This window comes from Chanos chanos, chromosome 7 (assembly GCF_902362185.1).
Source record: "Chanos chanos chromosome 7, fChaCha1.1, whole genome shotgun sequence".
Classification (NCBI taxonomy): Eukaryota; Metazoa; Chordata; class Actinopteri; order Gonorynchiformes; family Chanidae; genus Chanos; species Chanos chanos.
In genome coordinates this window covers 32,331,328-32,352,185 of record NC_044501.1, presented here as the reverse complement: position 1 = coordinate 32,352,185, position 20,858 = coordinate 32,331,328, and the positions used below count along the sequence as shown (strand labels likewise).

General features: G+C 40.8%; 2 protein-coding genes across 2 annotated transcripts in view; both read left to right on the top strand.

Annotated features, from left to right (window-relative positions):
• LOC115816235 (ADAMTS-like protein 1) overlaps positions 1 to 13,981 on the top strand; it is a 59,233-nt gene extending 45,252 nt beyond the window's left edge. Inside the window, exons 16-27 of the mRNA XM_030779201.1 lie at positions 2,516 to 2,799; positions 5,452 to 5,581; positions 7,365 to 7,575; positions 7,774 to 7,953; positions 8,356 to 8,509; positions 9,036 to 10,074; positions 11,079 to 11,233; positions 11,994 to 12,093; positions 12,622 to 12,808; positions 13,025 to 13,134; positions 13,519 to 13,739; positions 13,875 to 13,981. Of these exons, the coding sequence (XP_030635061.1) occupies positions 2,516 to 2,799; positions 5,452 to 5,581; positions 7,365 to 7,575; positions 7,774 to 7,953; positions 8,356 to 8,509; positions 9,036 to 10,074; positions 11,079 to 11,233; positions 11,994 to 12,093; positions 12,622 to 12,808; positions 13,025 to 13,134; positions 13,519 to 13,739; positions 13,875 to 13,981 (2,878 nt within the window). The remainder of the gene's footprint in view (positions 1 to 2,515; positions 2,800 to 5,451; positions 5,582 to 7,364; positions 7,576 to 7,773; positions 7,954 to 8,355; positions 8,510 to 9,035; positions 10,075 to 11,078; positions 11,234 to 11,993; positions 12,094 to 12,621; positions 12,809 to 13,024; positions 13,135 to 13,518; positions 13,740 to 13,874) is intronic.
• Positions 13,982 to 16,089: 2,108 nt separating this feature from the next.
• LOC115816234 (protein NLRC3-like) lies at positions 16,090 to 20,197 on the top strand. The gene is made up of 6 exons (XM_030779200.1): positions 16,090 to 16,399; positions 16,607 to 18,332; positions 18,481 to 18,564; positions 18,745 to 18,828; positions 19,354 to 19,431; positions 19,864 to 20,197. The coding sequence occupies exons 1-6, from the start codon at positions 16,090 to 16,092 to the stop codon at positions 20,195 to 20,197; spliced, it is 2,616 nt and encodes an 871-aa protein (XP_030635060.1).
• The last annotated feature ends 661 nt before the right edge of the window (positions 20,198 to 20,858 follow it).

The window sequence follows — 20,858 nt, the reverse complement described above, 5'->3', positions numbered from 1 at the left end:
TACTTCTGCTGTTGTAAAGCCTTTGGTGTCATCACCGCAGTCATGTCAAAACTCATTTCCCTCTGAGAGATATGCAAACAGCTCAGCTGTGGACTGAAGCAAGCACCGATTTCATGCTTTGCGTGATCCACGTCTCCTTTCTCATATCACTGGCCTACGTCTTGTGCATGAATTTGAGTGATCCTCTGGACATTTTTAGGATACATCTTGCCAAAGCTGGAGGAAGACATTTATAAAAAAACAGTAATAAGATAATTCAGTGACAAGACATAATCTTGTTAACTTTATTTACACATGCTCTGTGACTCACTCGTCTGTTCTTGTAGCACTGGCCTCATGAATTTGACTGAGCTTTTAGACGGTTTTGTCCTTTCATTGCCAGAGTTGCAGGAACACATTCATAAAACAGTAATAAGAGATTTCAGTGACAACACATAATCTTGTAAACTTAATTTACACACAGAGACGAAGTGAAAACCACCCAATCTCATTCTTTGTGATAGCTGTTAAGCATGCCAGGAACATATAGAAACATTTCAGTTGTATGTTAACTGCATACAGATATGCTTACTTTAAAAAGGATGCCAACACCTGTCAACAATTCATATTAATTAATTTCTATGTTATGATGTCTATGTATAACCATATCCCATCTATATTTAATGACGCTTACTTCACTGTGACCCCTTTTTGTGTTTTTGGATGAGGGTGGTGTGAGAGAGTCGTTTGATGCCAAAGCATATGATTTTGTTCTTTGCAAGAGCCATGTCTTGCCCTAAAAGCACATAAATAACAGTGTATAATATGCTGTCACCCAATGGCCAACAACAATATCTGCCTGCCATATGGGCCCAGGTTACGGATGCTAGAGGAACGAAGAGGAAATTCCTACGTTAGACTTATTGCACCTCCTCTGCCAAGATTTAAGCCTGCCGCTCTGCAGACACGGTCGAAACCACTGTAATGATTGCTCCCGAAGATCAAGGAAAACATATCGCTGGAGTTTGGAGAGCTGACCATCGACTAGCCGTAACCGTGACCGAACAACAGGTTTACAGTTGCCAGGACATTCGGACTGCAGTGGAACAGAAACAAAGCGAGTGTTTCTCATATATCAACAGATGAATCTTCTGCCGATGTCCTGAGTGTGAGGTTTCGAGCACAGACCGTAAGGAATCCAAAACAAAAGAACCTAAGGAATCTATAAGAATACGAGGGAATGCATGTCTTACAAGCCAATGCAAAGGGCAACCATCAAAATGAACTTTGTTTTTGTGTTTGTCGATTCATAAACCAAATTGGTGGTATTGTCTACTGCTGTGTCACAGATGATTCCTGAAGTGTTCGTTTTAGGGCCTGTGGGGGTGTATTTATAGTTTTCTCGCCGAGCCAAATCGTAAAAGACGAACCATGCGCATGCTGCGGTTTCACAGCTCATGCAGTAAAGAATGCGCGACACGACCTCAAAGACGCAAACACGATGCCTCCTGGCACCGAGAAACACAACAACAATGAGCGTATGGAGAACGACAAACACAGTGTTAAGTTTCTGCTCCTGGTATGAGGAGGCTGGATCCAAGTGTACACGTTTACCGTGCAGATGGAGTGGTCATGCCATGTGTTCTAAGCAGCTGTTGACAGTTAAAGGGCTATCATCGTTTTTTGTTTGAGTGTTTTTCATATCAAGGTTAAAGTTATACTTTCACTCGTCAGAGAGAGAGAGAAGGGACATAGGCCATTACTGAGTATTCTAACAGGCTATGTATTTAATGTTCTCTCTCACTCGCTCTCTCTCTCTCTCTCTCTCTCTCTCTCCCTCTGTCTCTCTGTCTCTCTCTTTCTCCTCTCTCTCTCTTCTTTCTCTTTATCTCCCTTGAAGACCACATTTATAAAACAAATGTGTGACATTCTTATTTCTGAATCTTCTTCTTGGTGGCTGTCAAACTGTCAAATAGGCTTGCTTCAAAAAAGTGCATGAGCTCTGTCAATTTAAAGGTATTTCCTCTCTCGGACCCATTCTTAACTAGGAGGAAGAACGCATCAAAGCAGTTTATTCAAGAACGTTGGGCCCTAATGTGCTGCAGCTGTTGAATGAACTGTTGAAGCTCTGAGTTTTAGAAATAGCTCTCCAGTTTATGAACTTAACAGCAAATGACTAAAATGTGTGAGGACAAAACGAATGCCAGAACTGGGCTGTCTTTCAAAGAAACTATTTTATTATGGCAGATTTGTGTTATGAGTCCCAAATTATTTATTGAAACATTTTTGTCCTCTCTTTTCTCTTTGTGTGTGTGTGTGTGTGTTGTCTCTCTGTGTTTATGTGTGTGTGAACGGTTGTGTCTGTTTCTCTCTCTCTTTCTCTCTCTCTCTCCCTCTCTCTCTTTCTCTCTCTCTCTCTCTCTTTCTCTCCCTCTCTCTCTCTTTCTCTCTCTCTCTCCCCCCCCCCTCTCTCTCTGTCTCTCAATTTGTGTGTGTGTCTGTGTCCCTATGTCACTGTGACTGTCTACATGAGCAGGTTCATCAGGGGAGCCTGGGGCCCTTGCAGTAGAACATGTGGTGCAGGGACCCAGCAGCGGACGGTGAAGTGTCAGGTTCTCCTGTCCTTCTCACAGACAGTGGCTGACCTTCCCGACGATGAGTGCGAGGGACTCAAGCCGCCTGAGATCCAGCCCTGCTACCGGACCCCCTGCCCCGGTGCAAAGGAAGAGGAGAGAGAAAGAACAACAACCTCCGATAAAGAGGAGCTGCACGACTGGGAATATGAAGGCTTCACAGAGTGCTCAGAGGCCTGTGGGGGAGGTGAATGTCATGATTCCCAAATGATGGGGTTTGAAAAGATCAAATTCACATTTTAGGAGAGTTTTTCACAGTTTATGTTTAAAGGGCCATTATGCATTTAATGTCTAATTATCTCTCCATGTTATGATATTGCCCAGTGTTTAAGAAGAATGTTGTCTAGGCAGTAAGCCGGTATAATGATGAAAAGACTCAGTCTTTAGATGTGCAATTTATGTTAAGAGTTTGTGTAATTTCACCTATACACACACACACACACACACACACAAACACACACCACTACACACACTTTAGAGTCAGAGTCCTGTGTGACATCACACTAAAAAACCCTTTGATGTGGCAGACGCCACTGTTCCGCCTTATTTGTCCTGATTTTAAAAGGCAGATTTTGTGATTTATGAAAGTCGTCACAGCGAGACATATGTGATGTGCAGGACGTCTCTGAGCGGGAAAGAGCTGCACTTCAGAGAAATTTGCCCACATAAGATCTGCTGTTTTGATGTTAATTTGAACTTAGTGCCTGTAATCAGGAGCTGTTTATACAAAGAGCGCAATGACTTGTGTCTGCTTTGAAGCTGTTGTTTCACCAGCTATGTCGTGTGTATGTGTGTGTTGCAGGGGGAGAGATTGGGATGGATGAGAGGTGCATCTGTGTATGTGCAAGAGTGTGTGTGTGTGTGTGTGTGTGTGTGTGTGTGTATTTTTATGTGTATGCGTGTGTGTGCGTGCATGTATGTGTGCATGTATGTGAACATGTATGTGTGTGTGTGTGCGTGCATGTGTGCATGTGCCCATAATTATCTGGTAATTACCAAACTGGAGTCTCATGCTATATGCTTGTCCACATCTGCAGTCACTAACAGAACGTGGCACTCAATAAAAAACCCCAGCACCCTGCAGTGCTTTCTCCTTATCCCACTGACACCAAGAGATATACTCTTACTATCAGGAGTCTTGTAAATGTCAAGGCTTTTCTTTCCCTCTCTTCATTTTTTCCCTTAACATATAGCATGTAAATTTACAACGCTGCCCTGTAATAATGTCCTCTTTCCTCCATAGCTCACATACTGTCTGCTGAATTAGCAACCCCCCCCCCCCCTCTTCAGCCCTCTAATGCTCTTATCAAAGAGTCCTCCCATATCTCTGTCTTTCCAGTGACTAGTAAACTGCCAGAGAGTAAGAACAAGTGGGACGGAAGGATTTAGTTTCATTGCTGGCAGGAAAAAAAAAAAAACTGGTAACGCTTTATTTTACAGTCTGCTAATTACCAGGTATTAACTAGGAAATGAGGTGGTAATAAAATACAGTTATTAAGATAGCAAGTACTAAATAATTTCTTGGTAGGTACATAGAAACCTACTAGGAAACTAGATGGCAACAACCCCTAACCCTAATCTTAACTCTAACCGTTAAGGTTTCCATGTACTTCCTAGATAATAATTTAGTACTTACTATACATTTCTAATGGGTACTTTCCAAATAACTATATTTTGTTGCCATCTACTTTCCCAGTACATTTCTATGTACTTACCAGGAACTTATTTAGTACTTCCTATCCTTTTTTTGTCAGTTTCCTAATAACTGTATTTTATTATCATCTCATTTCCTAATTAATACCTGGTAATAAGCAGACTGTAAAGTAAAGCATTACCAAACATTTTGCCTTAAGTTTGCATTTCAAAAAATTTCTTTTCACCAAGGTTACACATTCATGAAGAAATGTACACAAGTGCAACTTGTCAAAGGCTTCGGAGGCATCAGGTTCAGGGTCAGAGTTGTGTAAAGGGAAGTTGGTCATTCATTGCCTGTCTTCTAAACTTAGGTCATCAGATCCTGTCTATGAGCTGTTTTTTTTTAACATTTCTTTAATGCTACAGGTCGATTCAAATTCAGAATTTCTCTAATTGGGCATGCTTGAATCATTGTCCAAAGTTGTTAGTGATAAAAATGACTTAACCACTCTTTGATACATCAAACTAATTTGGTTTCTCTGAGCCCAGTGTATTCTAGCATACTATCCACTATTCAACTGAAGCAATGTAATCTATGGTCTGAAGCACAATTAAAACCAGCTGAACCCTTTTTTGCCTGCAAGTACTGAGTTGGACATCCCTGCGTGTTGTGGAAAAACTGAAGCTGACACACAGAGCATAAACAGTGTGGGTCTGTCAGGCGACACTGCTGTTGGAGTATTCACAGTGGTGGATTTTGGTAGATCTGTGTAAACAACTGTAAAAAGAGGATAACAAACATCTGCAGAGCTTAGCATTTTGAGGAAAGCAATCTTATATGTGAAAAATGATTGGAGAGGTCAGGTTTAAAATAATAGAACGTCGTTCTCTTCACTGGGGCATTGCAGCATTCTAACAATACCATCCTCAGTTACTGTTGTTTCATTTATTGTTATTTCTCACAGAAATGAGGAGCTACAGTCATGATACACACAGTATATTTCCAAGTGAATGTGCTTTGTGTGTGTGTGTGTGTGTGTGTGTGTGTGTCTGTCTGTCTGTCTGTCTGTCTGTGTCTGTGCGTTTGTATGTGCAAGTGTATACAGATTTGAAAGAGACAGTGAGTGAGAGAAAAAGAGAGAGAGAGAGACAGAGAAAGAGAAAGACACAGCATGTTTGGTGATTTTCATTGTTCGTACCACAGGGATGCAGGAGGCTGTTGTGATCTGCCTGAACAAACAAACCAGAGAAGGTGCTGATGAGAAGCTGTGCGTGAGCAGCCGTCGACCCCCTCAGCTCTTACAGGCCTGCAACACACAATCCTGCCCAGCCAGGTATGAACCAAGATCACACTGGTTATCACTTGCCATTGCTGACTAATTTAGTAATTTTCCCCTCTTCATGTGTATCACATTGCCTTATGACATTCATTCATGACACAGAACCCAGAACCCAGACACAGAATTCTCATGCATTCTCTTAAAAATTGTAAACAACAACAAGCATTAGGCTAAAGTTCACAGTTAACTTCAGTGTAATAACGGCAATTGGATTCCATTTAAAAAAGTCAGGCATCTATCAGTTTAGTGCTACTATAAGGTAGCAGGTCCTGCAGTGGGTAGGAAGTCTACAAAGTGAGATTGCCCATGAAATGCAAAAAGCGTTTAATTTGATGTTTTTGGCTCCATGTAGAAAACTCATAACTGTACTCAAAGAACTGGATCCAGGCACTGTAATATCTTTGCTCAGTTCAAAGCTTATGCACTCAAAAATGCCCATATATTTTGTCAGTTCTGGAGAAGTCTGCTACGAGGCCGTGGTGAAGTCTCACCATGTCATGCATTGGCTTCGGAGATTTTCAAAATGAAATTGCTTTGCTCGTTTAAAACTTCCTTAGACCTTTACAGGTTATCCTAAAACTATATCTTACTCTTGTGAACAATTGCACAATCTCTCTTATTCTTTCTTATTAAGTTGTTGGGAACCAACAGGAGTCCCTCTCACTGTCAGGAAATGAAACTGGTTGCCCGTTGGAACAATGCAGACAGGGATAGACAGAATGAGCATCGGGTTTCAGCCTAGCTGCTTTAAAAAGGCTGCTGGAATGTCAGATCTGTTCATCCCTCACCCAGTTACCAGCTCCACAAGGACCAGAGTGGAGCCAGGGTACTGTGTGAGAGGGTCAACTGTCAGATACTTTCAACCACTCGATCCAGAGTTGCATTTTTGTGCTTCCTCTGCCAAATATAGATGCTCTTTCATCATCTTGCGTTTCAGGGAGAAAATCAGTATAAAACAGTAATAATAATAAATAAAAAATAACAATCATTGGGAAATACTAAATCATGTTTGATGGAAAGGGGTGGCATTTCTGGTGTATTAGCCATATCAAATCTAATGTATATTTCAGGATGATTTAGTAGGCATTCAGAGATCCTGGTGTTGAAGCATCTCGGCCATCCGCTGGATAGTTTTTGCGATGGTCCACATTTGGAAAATTTACGCCCTCAACATTGTGCTGGTGTTCCACACTTTGCTCCTATGACTGAAAACCCTGAGGCTTTCTGCCTTACCCTAGCCTGTTTTTCCAAGTGTTACGTTTGTTTTCAAGTACAACAAACCTTGTGTTCTACTTGTTTCTTTTGGCCGACATACACCCACACCGCTAGGCCTTCCCACTCCCTCCCGTTCATGATTCCATTCCCTTGTAAAGGGAATCTGCAGGGTTCTTGTCAGCAACCTTGTCCAGGCTGAAATGTCATATCATTGAGGGAGACCCAGACGTACTGCCAGGTAGTGGGGGGTCCAGCTGTGCGTTGGCTGACCACTGGTGGTATTGGAGAGTGGACAGCCTGGCTGACACCAGCTTCTGTTGTTGCCATGGTTAAAGTTCAAGTAGTGAACTTACATCAAAGACCGCAGAGGGACTTCAGCATTTGTAATACTGTAAGAATGTGGCTACATGAGCAAGCCTTCATACCGGTTGTCAGATATGACCATAGTACCAGTTACATCTGTTGTTACATGCTTAAAGCTTTATAAATATTTTCATGCGGATGCTCATAGATGTATTTACTTATTTTTTTTATTTTTGCCGTTCGTGTCCCTTCACCTCAGGTGGGAGACTGGGCTGTGGAGTCCCTGTTCAGCTACCTGTGGGGTCGGCCTTCAGACACGGGCAGTAACCTGCACACACCGATCTAGATCTCACAGCAATTACACAGAGAAGGTCAAAGAGGAAGACTGTCATCAGCCAAAGCCCACCTCTTTCCAGGCCTGCAACCGTTTTGACTGCCCACCCTTTTGGGAACCTCAAGACTGGACTCAGGTTAGACACACTAGGTCTTTGCTAAGCTTTAATTATTCCACAAAACTACTTCCTGTCCGTTTTCAGTGCCCATAATAACGTAATTCATTCTGTTGTGCTTCCACTAAGCTAGCGTGAATGAAGGCTCATTACCTGTGTATGAGTGAAACTATGGGGTGGACAAACCTTTCAAGTTATCTTTGCATTTTGTTGCTTTAGTGTTCTCACAGCTGTGGGGGTGGGACTCAGAAGAGAGAGGTGCTCTGCAAACAGCGGCTAGCGGATGGGAGTGTCCTTGAGCTGCCTGATACGTTCTGCCCATCGCCGACCCTGCCCACCATACAGACCTGCGGCAAACAGGAATGTCCTCCTCAGTGGGTTTCCACAGAATGGTCCCAGGTGATAAACACAGGCTTCGTCAATAGATATATACATATACATATATATGTGCCCATATTTCCAAAATTCTGATCGAACGACGCAGACTAGAGTGACTGGAACATTAGAATTATAAAAGATACCCCTGCATGTTTTGTGCTCCTGAAGAAGTCCCAAAGTCCCAGCTTGTTTAAGTAGTTGTTTTTCTGCCAGCAACCAGCCTCTCTGCTGTTTCTCCCAAGACAAATTCACCCCGCTGATGTATGTTAACTTGCAGCAAATACATCAGAGTTGAGGAATGCTCTTAGTCAATGCTCACCCGGATCTTAGTTCACAGTAGGATTAGATTTATGGCTCCTGGGCACAAACTGTGTATGGTCAAAGTGTGTGTATGGTCAGTGAGTGCAGTGTGTTTTTGTCCAGTGTTCCGCAACCTGTGGGACAGGGACTCAGAAGCTGCTGCTGGTGTGTAAAATAAAGGGGGAGAATGGAGAGTACCATATAGCTGCCCCAGAAGCCTGTGCCTCTGTTTCCCAGCCTTCGACTGTCCGAGCATGCTCCCTTGGACCTTGTGAGAGTAAGAAAAACCTGTACTGAATGTTAACTATTCTCAGACTCAGTATTTTTCATGCGTTAATTCACTTCAACCCTTGTGTCGTCAGACTGAGCCAAGACTTAGACGCCATATATTATTTTGTTCTAGGTTTTTCAACACTTCTTTTTGTCTCACACTCCTTGTTTTGACATCCATGTAAAAAACAATGACAAGAAACATCAGTATTTTATTTATTGACCATCAGAGAGAAGGGTGTGGTGAATAGGAAGAGACACATACAGAAAAAGAATAAGCAATGTTTAAACAATTGATGATTCAGCTGGAACATTGTTCCAAAAAACAATAGGGAAAATGGAAATGTAGTTGTATAATAGTGACCAGACCAGTTGATTTTGCTGGAACAAGACAGTTCTACTGGTGATGTTTATTTCTTTGCTTCCAGCGCCAACTCTTAGTCCTTCATGTAGTTTTGACACATTTGGGTGGATCAGCTTACAGATGAGGTTCTTTGGAACTTAAATTACATTGTGTACATTAATCATTACAGAAACCTTCCAGTCAGAAGATGTGAAACCAAACCCTGTTATCTTAGCTCAAAGGAAGGTCTACATTCAGTTGAAGAAGGGCAGGAAGTTACACTTTGCGGTAGGTGGTTATGCCTACTTATTGCCGTGGACTTCTGTCGTCCTCCGCTGCCCAACCAGACACTTTCGCAAGGGCCATATCCGTTGGCTGAAGGACGGAAAGCCCCTCTTGGGACTTCCCCACCTATCCATCTCTCATCTTGGTTACATAAAGATTCAGCAGCTCCAATCTTCTGATACTGGTGTGTATACTTGTGTAGCAGACCAGACACAGGAGAGTTTCATTCTAAAACTCATTGGTAGCAAACGGAAGTTGACTCTGCCAGAGAGTGACCTCTGGTTGGCAAATGGTGGAAAGAAGATTCTCCAAGGTTCTCCAACATCTGATGAAAAAAACAAGGAATTGCGATTTAAATTTAGTCGTTACGACAGCATCATACAGGGTTTGCTGGACTCTCGAGACTTCCCTCAAGAAGGCCTCATCTCAAAGGAACAGCCAGACTCCGCTGAGCAGAATGCTTCAATTTTGGAGGAGGATGTGTCTCTTGATTCTGAAAATCCCCTGATGCTGGTGATAGACATGCCCAAACTGGATGAGATCACTCGTAATCTGTCAGGTGGTCAGCGTGGCCTAGAGAAAGACCAGCTCTTTGCTCAAATTCTTGGAGACCTTACCAAAAACCTTGGGGAGAAGAATGAGTCTACTCTGCCCCTTCAGGATAGGTCAGGCTCCTGGCAGGGTCACAGTACCCAGGGAACCAACCCAAGGGTGGTTCCTTATACAAGGAGGCAATGGAGAGGACAACTTAGAGGCCCTGTTATTGTTCATAGAGCTCTCAGGGGAAAAAACAAATTCCCATCGGAATTGGTGGCCAATGTGGGAAGCTTTGTTTTAGTGCCCAGACAAGCAACTATGGTAGTCCTCAAGTGCCATGCCCATGCAAACCCAGATCCAGTGATTAGCTGGACTAAGGATGGGAAGGAGTTGAAGAACAGTAGCAGGTAAGAGCCTGGCTTCCAAATTTCAAATAAACATCACAACCAGCCATGCAGTGGTACAAAGTAAAGAATTAACTTTCTCTAGTGCTTGAATGTTTTTTTAAGGAGTCCTCTCAAAATTACACTATGTTTACCTGTACTGTAGGACATTTTAGGGACATTCTCTGCTTCACTATGACACTGTTACAACTATCTTAGTGAACTGTTGTTTGACTACAGTAAAACACCTCAAATTGTGCCAAGCACGTCTATGTGGTTCAGCATTGTACTTTGAATGACTGACATTCTTATGGCTCCCCAAATTAGGCTTGGCAAGAGTACTACCTATTTATTGTTGTCGTGTCCTAATATTATCTTACTATGGTCAGCACAGGCTGAACTCATATTTAGGATCGTATCAAACTCTTTCCCGAATTATATATGAAGAGACAACCGCGTGGTTGGAGTTGGTGGCTAGCCTCTTACAAGATAAAAAGGAAGTTGATGATATGACTGATACTCAAGACACTAACAGCAAAAGCAAAACACAACAAAACAAGAAGAAAAGAAATGATTTTTACTGCCGAAAAACAATACAACATTTTTCTCAATAATACCTTTGCACCAAAGATTAATGACAATGTGCAAATTAATGATGAGGTGGACTTAGATACTGATGTAAAGATACATTTATAGATTAACGTGTTTGCAATGTTAAACAATTGGTGGGGAAAAGAAACACAAGCACTTCTAATTTAGTGCTTTTCTGAGCAGATGTGCATTTATTCTTACTTCTTAAGTAGTTTTCCATACTTCAAATCACGTCTGTTTAGAAATAATGGAACTTCTATTTATTTAAGATTTATTTTAGTACTCTTTCATCCCTGCAGCCATGGTAACTTATATCTGTTGACAACCCACTATTTAAATGAAGTGTTCAGCTAGTCATTTAGCTCCAAAGGTGCACTATATTTATTTCTGTGTGACTGTCATGATATTCCCTTTTCATCTTTGTGTGCTGCTTTCAGTAGTTTCCATTGTCTCTGTCGTGGCAGAGTAGGCCTGATGGCAGATGGCTCCCTGCAAATTCAGGCTCCAAGTGAGACCGATTCTGGACTCTACACGTGCACTGCCACAAACCTTGTGGGCTCCACTTCCATGTCCTCTCAGCTGCAACTAGAAGGTTAGACGTGTCATACACAGCACCAAAAGCACCGCATCAAGACTTCTTGGACTCAGCAAAACCTGTTTTGTACCTGGAGATGTGCTTCTTAGTTTTGCAACAATTTATGGGTTTGGTGTTTGTTGAGAAAGTCTTTTTTTTGCACTATTTATTCTCAATGCTGACTTCCAGAATAAACTAAAAGCTTTAGGGAGTTTCCTGATTTCCAGTACATATCTCAGACTAAATTTACTTGGATTTTTCAATAATAAATCTACAATGTGGTCAGGAATGTCTGCAGTGTTTGTTAAAGGTCAGTTCAGTGCTCTGGCAACTTTGTGATTAGTTTCTGACCTCATGGCAGAAAGAACAAAGCACCGCTGTGGCCTGTTCCAACGTACTGGACCTTGTCCCAACATCCGTCAACAATTAGTGAATCCAGGCGGCATTTCAAAGTAGATTAGGGGAATACGGCCGCACACTTAATCAGAATGGAGTGGATAAGATGCTTAAAGTGCTGAAAAGAATCCAGATCCAAGCCTTTACATTCTCTTAAATGGCATCCTGTTCTTGTACATGTGGAAGATTGCTGAAAAGCTTTGGAGTCTAATGTTTTTTTCCATTTTTCTTTTTATTCCAACACAAGTCTTTGTCATCACAACAGAGGCTTGTGCAAAATCAAAAATACTAAACACATGACTAACATACAAAAAAGTAACAAAACATTGTATGCATTGCACTAAGTAGTATATTTACATTGACACTTACATTTGTATTATAGGAAGTGACTGTCTGGGTGGTGCGGGTACAGGGAGCAGTTCAACATGTTCAAACAAACCACAGAGGTCTGAGGCTTGCACTGGACAACACTGCCCCCACAGGTACAAATGTGTTACTGCATATGGTATCACAAATTCGAATTGCACCTGCTACCACATAAAGGTTTCTCTGAGACCTTAACAAAGTACAGTCTGATAACAATTAAACTTTAAAAACAAAAAGTGTGATGAGATGTTTGAAGAAGGAGTATGCAAAAAGTATTCTTCTTAAAAATATTTTTGTCAAACCATATTTTTGTCAAACCATACTTTTTGCTGTTTATTTGAACTAAACTAACTTCAAGTGAGTGTATTCTGCTTTCTTAGGGTGTCTGTAAACAGATTTATGAGGCAGGCAGTATCCTTTCATTGATTTAAATGATCCTCATGTTGCAATTATTTCTCTAACGTGTAAATGAGTTATTTTACATGGGAAACCAACTACTAGTATGTAGAACTGTTTATATTCATGATGTGTTTCCTGAACAATTATGTTTTCTGTTCCAGTTAGACTTGCTTTTGTGAACATCCCTTTAATGTATTTTATTCTTAGTCTCCATGTTTTGCTTCTTTTTTTTTTGCTCTGTCCAGGTGGTTGGTATCCGTCTGGTCTTCCTGTTCTGTTAGTTGTGGAGGTGGAGTTCAGACTCGCTCTGTGACCTGCCAGAGAGGTGCAGAAACGGTAGACAAGTGTGTAGGTGCAGGAAGAAGACCGCCAGAAACCCAATCCTGTAACACCCAACCATGCGTTGGCTGGGCAACTACAGCCTGGGGACCTGTGAGTATCCTATCTCTGAAACCAGATGAGACGAGCGAGCAACCACATTACCCAGAAGGAACAACTGAGCCAAAGCTTTGTGAATGTTCAACTTAATATAATCACATTTTACTGGACAACTATTGGAACTGTTTAGTACATAAGTATTTGTCCTAAATATGTTTTTTGTTGGGTTTGTGAAACTAACTGTCGTTGTTGGTTATATCTGTGTGCCAGTGTCAAGGGCGCTGTGTCGGTCCACGTCAGGCCACGCAGCAAAGGCATGTATTTTGCCAGGACAAGAACAACACCCGATTAGCTCACCAAATGTGCAGACCCTTCCCAAGGCAAGTTCAAGCAATGACGGTCTTTTAGCAGTGTGCCTTAGCATTGTTGTGTCTTTATCAGTCTGTTTTCATCTCATTTGGTTACAATTGTGTCATATTGTCACATATTGAGTTTATTCAGACTGTTTAGAACTACAGTCAGCGTACAAGTGTGGGCTCAACTGTGGGAAGGTGTTCATTTTAATTATTTGAATAAATAAAGTGCAGCATTTAAAAGGGCACATTTCCTATACTGTAAAGTAATTTGCACAAAGTACATTAGGAGCATGGAAACTAATAAACAAGCAGTAAAAAAAAGTTCATTGAGTGTATATCAAAGCTTAATCAATATTTCCAGTCAAGGAGAGAGCATTATTGGAGTTCATCTCTCTGTGGCTGTTTCAGACCTACCTCCCGCAGAAACTGTTCGACAGAGGCCTGCGCTTTACACTGGCGAGTCGGGCCCTGGACTCAGTGCACTGCCACATGTGGTCGCCATGGCTTTCAGTCACGTCTCGTGACCTGTGCTAACCGTCGCACCGGAAAACCGGCACGAGAGTTCCACTGTGCTTGGAGGCCTCGGCCAGCCAGCTGGCAACGCTGCAACATCTTGTCTTGTGGGAGAAGTCAGTTGATTTCTTGTTAATAGCATCTACATGTACTTCATGTTCAGTGAAAGCGTATTCATACAAGTTAACGTTGTACTCTCAAGCTATTATGTTTTAATGTTGATCGCAAAAATTGCTTTTGTGTATCACCAGGTGATTGTCAGGACAGCACCAGGTACTGTGAGAAGGTACGACAGCTCGAGCTCTGCCCACTGCCCCAGTTTAAAGCTCGTTGCTGCCAGTCCTGTAAAGACACCTGAGACTGGGTCCAGACAGAGGCACTAAGACTGATCTACAGACAGAGAGAGAATGCCTCATGCCCTCCACGCCCAAAACACACACCCCCACCCCAAGGGTTGGGGGGTAATCTCGGATCAGGGCCAGGGAGGCTGTCGTCCTCAGAGGCTAGGCAGCAATTACATTCATTATTCAGTCCAATGAAGATGAGCAATCAACAGATATTAACGTTTAGTTTCAGACTTCAGTGAAGGTTTTGATTTCCATTTTGTTTGTTTGTTTGTTTGTCTGTTTTCTCGTTTATGCTGAACGTTATCTTCTGAAGGCAGAGAGCACTGTGAGAAACCTTGTTTGATTTTGTTGAAAATGAACACTCTCTTAGCTGTTTCCTCACGTAGATCATGGTAACTAATCCCAGTTGCCAAGGAGGAGATTTGAAAAGGAGAGCCAAAAAGATAACACCTTCAGGTTTCTTTACCTGTCTTTGATTTGTCAACATGTTACCCAAACACCACCAAAAACTACATCTAAATGGTCATAGGCTAATAAATTAAAATCCTTTCAGGAATTTAATTTATGTAACATTTTCTTCTCATGGTTGTCCCAGAGTTTGTTTTACCTCTAAATTATAAGGGATTGACTAAACACTTTTTAGTGTTTAGAAGCACCACCCATGTCAACATAAAAATGTGACATTTGTAATCAAGTGTTGTTGACGCAGATTTAAGTCCATTGGATTTTAGCCCTAAACTGAGACTAAACAAATGAATTAATAATTGCACTAATGCTTAAATTGTGCCATGGTATAAACGTCTATGGTAAGACTCTTGTCTGAGTCTCATGTGAGTGGTAAATAATCCCTTTGGCCCAGTATTGAGGACTGGACAGGGTAAACGGGAAGCCTGTTTGTTTTGCACTTGAAGTCCATGTTCAAAATGTGGCTTTGTTTTTCATTCTGTTTGTTATAAAATTGTTGTACTTGCTGGCATTTTATAAAGTAATTATACTCTTGATCATGTATGTCCATGGTCTTGTGTTATAGCTTTAACCACTGTCTGATTTTTTTTTAATTCACATTACAGAGTTTTGATAGTTTGCAGTACCATCCTTTTAAAAGCAGTACTTGTAATGGAAATGCCTGACTGTATCATTACTCAGTGGGCTGTGTTACAAAGCAAAATCATTGTGACACTGCTGTTTTATAAGAGTGGGGAGACTACTGTTAAGTAATTCCCCCAAGCCATTGCATTAGAAAACCCCTCCATTGTTCCTGTTTTACATTGTATTTGGCATGTATATTACAAATTGCTCAGAAAAAAAAAAAACCCAAAACTTTCTCTGCGAATGCACACCGCTGGTAGAACCGATAAATATACAGAATGTTGTAAGCTTTTGTTCATTTTTTTTTTTTCAATTCCCTCTTGTACGATTGTTCCCATAAAATCTCTTTGTAATTCCTTTTATTTATTTCATTGTCTGACTTTATATGAGTGCAGCTGTTTTGTAAATGAACATAATTTTTATACATGTCATTAACCTGCTCTGCCATATTGTACTTCTGTGGTCTATCATACTGAATGCTTTTCAGACCCCAACATTTGCACCTTTCCATTCTACAACAGGTTAATTTCAGTCAATAAAGTGAGTTACATTCCTTCCCCCACCAGATATACACCCTTGTAAGATCTGTTTATCTGTCTCATAAAATGGTAGCTTGAACAATACAATGTAACAAACCATGATATCAAGAGTGTTACCTTATATCTCACTCCTATTGTTGTATAATAATAAAAAAAGCTTCATCATACACCATTAAAAAGCAGTGATATTAGTGAACACAGCATGAAAGACATCATAGCAATAGCAACACATGACACACATTTCTAAAATAACTCCCTGTGTAACTTCCTTTTAGCAGTCAGTTCCACGAATCTAATAGCATATCGGTCACATCCTCCATTAGGACATCAATTATACAGATGTCATCCGTTCTGAAGGAATCTTGGAAGTATGTGCTCTTTTTTTAGCTGATTTGCTTGAGGAATATCAGGCTGACCATGTTTTTAATGTTGTTTTGAACATATTCCTCGTACGGGTCTGTTTATCACCTTTGATGGATAGATTATTTAAGATGGAACAAACAAGAACACTCTCACCTTGCCTGCAGTCTCTGAGGAAACAACGGGTTTCTCTTGTGGACAGTCTAGAGGGACATATCGAGGTCCTCTTGGATTTCCTGTTAATGGAATGTGTGTTCACCAGAGACGACCAAGAAGAGATACTTTATGAAAAAGGACCTCGTGGGAAGGTGCGAAAGGTGTTGGATATTCTGGACAGCAAAGGAGAAGAGGCAGCCAAAATCTTTCTTTCTGCCACCAGCAGTCTGAGTATGGTTTCCCAAAAGGTTCCAGAGCATTCTTTAAAACAAAGAAACTCTACAGGTAAGTGATGGAGTTACCACTGACAAAGCACCATGATTGATTTAGACAGATGAAGGAGATCAGGTCATATGAAAGCAGTAAATCACATTAATACTAATGCTGTTGTGTTTTCAATAGTTGCGTTAACTTTTGCATATGTTTTATTAAAATAAAAAAAAAATGCCTGTAATTCTCCAAGTTACTCTATCATTCGCTTTCACATTTCAGAATATCTCAGGCTAATACAAAAGCACAAAGCAGTCCTGAAACGCAGAAGTGAAAGTATGCTTTACTATAACACTCGACACGGTGAAAAAGTCCCTTTCTGTGAACACTACGTGAATCTTCTGATTGTGAATGGTCACCATAGCTTGGAAAATAAGAAGCATGAGGTTCTAGCCTTTGGCCAGCATAGAATCTCCCTACAACAGAATTCAGTGGAGCAGAGGTTAATCCAACCAGAGCAGCTATTCTCCCATGCAACAGGCACCCAATCAGCCCAAAAGATCCTGGTTGCTGGGGTTGCAGGTATTGGAAAAACTGTCCTAGTGCAGAAGATCCTCTTTGACTTCAGTAATGACAAAGAACATTTAGCTTTTGATTTCATTATTCACTTGACTTTCAGGGACTTGAATTTGATAAGCAAACCTGTTAGTTTTCGAGAACTGGTCCTCCGTAAAAATGGTCATCTCTCCAAACATCTGGATACCATCTTGGAAAATGACTCCAAGCTTCTGATCCTTCTCGATGGTTTTGATGAATTCAAGCACTACATGGGCTGTGATGTTGACCTATTTGTCACAGACCCTGATGAAAAAGGTGAAGTAGTTGAGGTCCTATCCAGTCTCATGCAGGGTGAACTTCTCCCAGGAGCTTCTGTGCTACTAACTAGTAGGCCGATGGCAGTAAGTCATATCCCAGTTGGAGTCATTGATTGCTTTGTTCTCATTATGGGATTCTCCTCCAATGAAATCAGGGACTTTTTCCATCGCTTCTTCCAGGATGGAGAGCTAGCCTCTAAGATGTTTGAGACAGTGGCAGGAAATGATTTAATGTTAACTCTTTGCTACATACCAGCTTTTTGCTACATTGTGTGCAGCATCCTGAAAGACAATGATGGTTTATCAACAAACAGTCCCAAGACAATGACAGATATCTACACACAGTATCTCGTGGCACTGATAAAATCTCACACTCAAAACCGGCAAGAGTCACTGAAATGTAAAACCACCGTCAAAGGGCACTTGGACCAGCTCCGAGAGATCGTGCTCAAACTCGGGAAACTAGCTTACCAAAAGCTAATGGATCATGAGATGCTCTTTTACAGCACTGATGCAGAAGTTGCCATGCTAGACAAGTGTGGCATAGTCAGTACATTCCTGGACATGACATCTATTCAGGAGCCAAGCTGTACAGAAGATGTGTACTCCTTCACGCACCTCACTGTTCAAGAGTTCCTTGCAGCCCTTTACTGTGCAATGTCAAAGACAGCCTTACCTGAGAACTTGAGATACAGTGTAGAACGTGGTCCTGAAAACATGTCAGGACGCCTAGACTTGTTTGCCAGGTTTCTCTCTGGACTTCTTTCAGAGAGAAACCAGAGTTTGCTCTCTCGAAACCTAGGGTTCAAACAGGAGGAGGATAAACAACAAACTTATCGATTAGGGCTTTTAAGTAGCATTCAGGCTCTGTGTGAGAATGGAGCTTATATCCTAACACACTTGCACTGTGTCTTTGAGCAGCAGGATGCTTCACTAATGCATGAACTTCAGCTACAAACGCTGCGCATTAATGTCAGCGATGTCACACTCTCCACAATGGACTACACTGCTATTAAGTACTTTCTTAATGAAATCCAAGGGACTATATTAGAGCTTGATCTGACAGGGTCTAACATCAACGCTGAATCTTTAAGAGACCTACAACCCTACCTGTGCAGATGCGAAAAACTATGGTAAGTGCATGTGCAGGAGATGATGTTGATCTCAAGTCTGACAGGAGACAAAGAGAACAGCATACTTGCTATGGCCTTTTATAGAAGCTGTAGAAAAGATGGGTACCAAAGGAAGGAAAGGGGCATAACATGATGTCATCAATTTCAGGCTTGGGGAAAACAAACTTGACATGAAAGCAGTTGAGGTCATCGCCGACGTGCTACGGTCTTCAGATACCATTGTTTATCTCGGGTACGTACATTGTTAGGAGACAAATTTTTGGCAGCATAGCTTATTCTTTCACAATATACATTACAGTGTTTTGGGTTTTTATACTTTTTTATATAAGTTGGTTGTTCTGTTACCTTTACAGTGTTATCACTATTCTCTTTTGCTTATGGTTTCCCACATTTACTTTGTTGCTTTGAACAGTCTAGGGTGGACAAATATTGGTGATGAAGAAATTTTTGTTCTCATCAACGCAATTAAGACCAGACAAACCTTATCAGAGTTGTGGTAAGCTGGCATCAAGATGGAATGATATCTGTTGGCAGTATGGGAAATAACCTGAGAAGGCAATTTCCTTTCTGCAGAATTCAAATAGTGTGAGGCAGAAAAACACCCTTTTCAGTTCTCTATTTTTTTTTAAATATGCTCTTATATTGTTTGTGTGTGTATTGTCAGTCAGTTCTCATATTTTGTTGGACATGCTTCCTCTCTATTATAGCTGAAGGATAATGAATAATAGATATAGTTAATATAGTTAATACTTATGCGGCTTTAACAGTCTCTTTTTCACCATTAATAAGGAACAGCTACTTTTCATTCATATAGTCGTTACTTTGTTACTCATTATTTTGCACTTCTGTATTTTATGACTGAGCAAGGTCTCACTACCGCTATTGTTTAGGAAATGCTCTTATATTTTACAACTTAAAAAAATACACCACTTACCATGGTGCTTGAAAAAAAAAAATACATGGTTCTGCCATAGCAAATTCAACATATCAGCTTTAAATTAATTAAATCATGTTTCCATAGGATGGAGGGAAACAAAGTCAGCTATAAAGGTCTGTCTGCACTACAAGAACTGACCCCATTTCCTCTGCGTACAGTGGCGTGAGTGAAGCGCTCATTTAAATACAGTATACAACAAGCACCATCCTTATTCCACTTCATATTAACCCCGTGCATCTCTTATCTTGTGAGACACCCTCTTTCTCATAATATTAACATAACAACTGATATAATGATACGATAACATCTATGTGGACAACGGTACATTCTCATTCATCTTGGATGCAGCACTTACACATGGACAATAACACAAGCTACAAATAAAGGATTGTCTTTCAACTGTAGACACCACACCACACATGTTCTGTTGCTTTGTGCAAACACACCTGTACTGCAGACACCAAAAAGAGCTACGGTCTGTCAAAATGTAAAATATTTACTCACAAACTTTTAAAGAGAGCATTCTGTACTGTATTCTATATAAATGTGTAAGATAATTGCCATCATAAAATTTCATGATGTCATCTATTGCAGTGCTATATGGAACGATGTGACTGATGAGGAAGCTGAGGAACTTAACAGCATCTCTTCAGAACAGTGCTTTACTGTGTCCTTCACTGACGACAACAGAATGTGGGAGGTATGGGCTGCATGGGTCTATCAGAGATGTGAGGTCAGCGGCAGTGAAAAACTGGTGACTTTTCTCCAAAAGGTCTGTAACATATCCAAACGGATTCTGGAGATTCCGTGGGCGGAAACGTTTTACCAGAAGCTTGTGAAACTGATCAAGATCAGGACGGACCAGTGTAACGAGGACGACATACGACGGAAACTGGAAAAATTTCAGGCACTTCTATCAGCAGAATGAACATCAAGGTTAATTACCGGATAATTGATTCATGAATTGACTACCCTAATTAATTAATCATGTGTCATTTACATGTCATCTTTCGTGGATGCCATCTTGCTGCTTCAAAGAGACGTGTCTTTGTAATGTACAACAGATAAAATGGCACGCGGGGTTCACATCAGTAAAGTAAAACAACTGCTGTCTCATTATTATGTGAATTCATTTAGTTTATTACAAATGCATCACGACTATATTAAAAAATGTATTTTGTTTTTAAATGTGAGCCTTTGAATCACCTGTCTGTTCCATAGTCTCAGTTCAGTATAGCCCAGTAGAAGTGGTTGTAGTTTGAAATTACTCATCTTGTCTGTAAGTCTTCAGAGGTTGCCAAGACAGTATTAAAAGAGATAAACACATGCATTTATTCACTTAGTAAATCTTACTGATTTTGTACAAGGCCTAAATTAAGGTAAGACTTTTGGTAGGCTGTAAACTGGTGCCGACAATACACGGATGACTCTTATTTTGTAAACACTTTAGAAGCATCTTGTTATTTCGTCTTTAATGTAATTTGAACGTCTGTTTATAATCACTTAATTGCTTAATCGTTGTTAATCCAACCTTTGTAATAACTTTACATGGTGAATTACACAGCATAACATCAATAGTTCAACACACC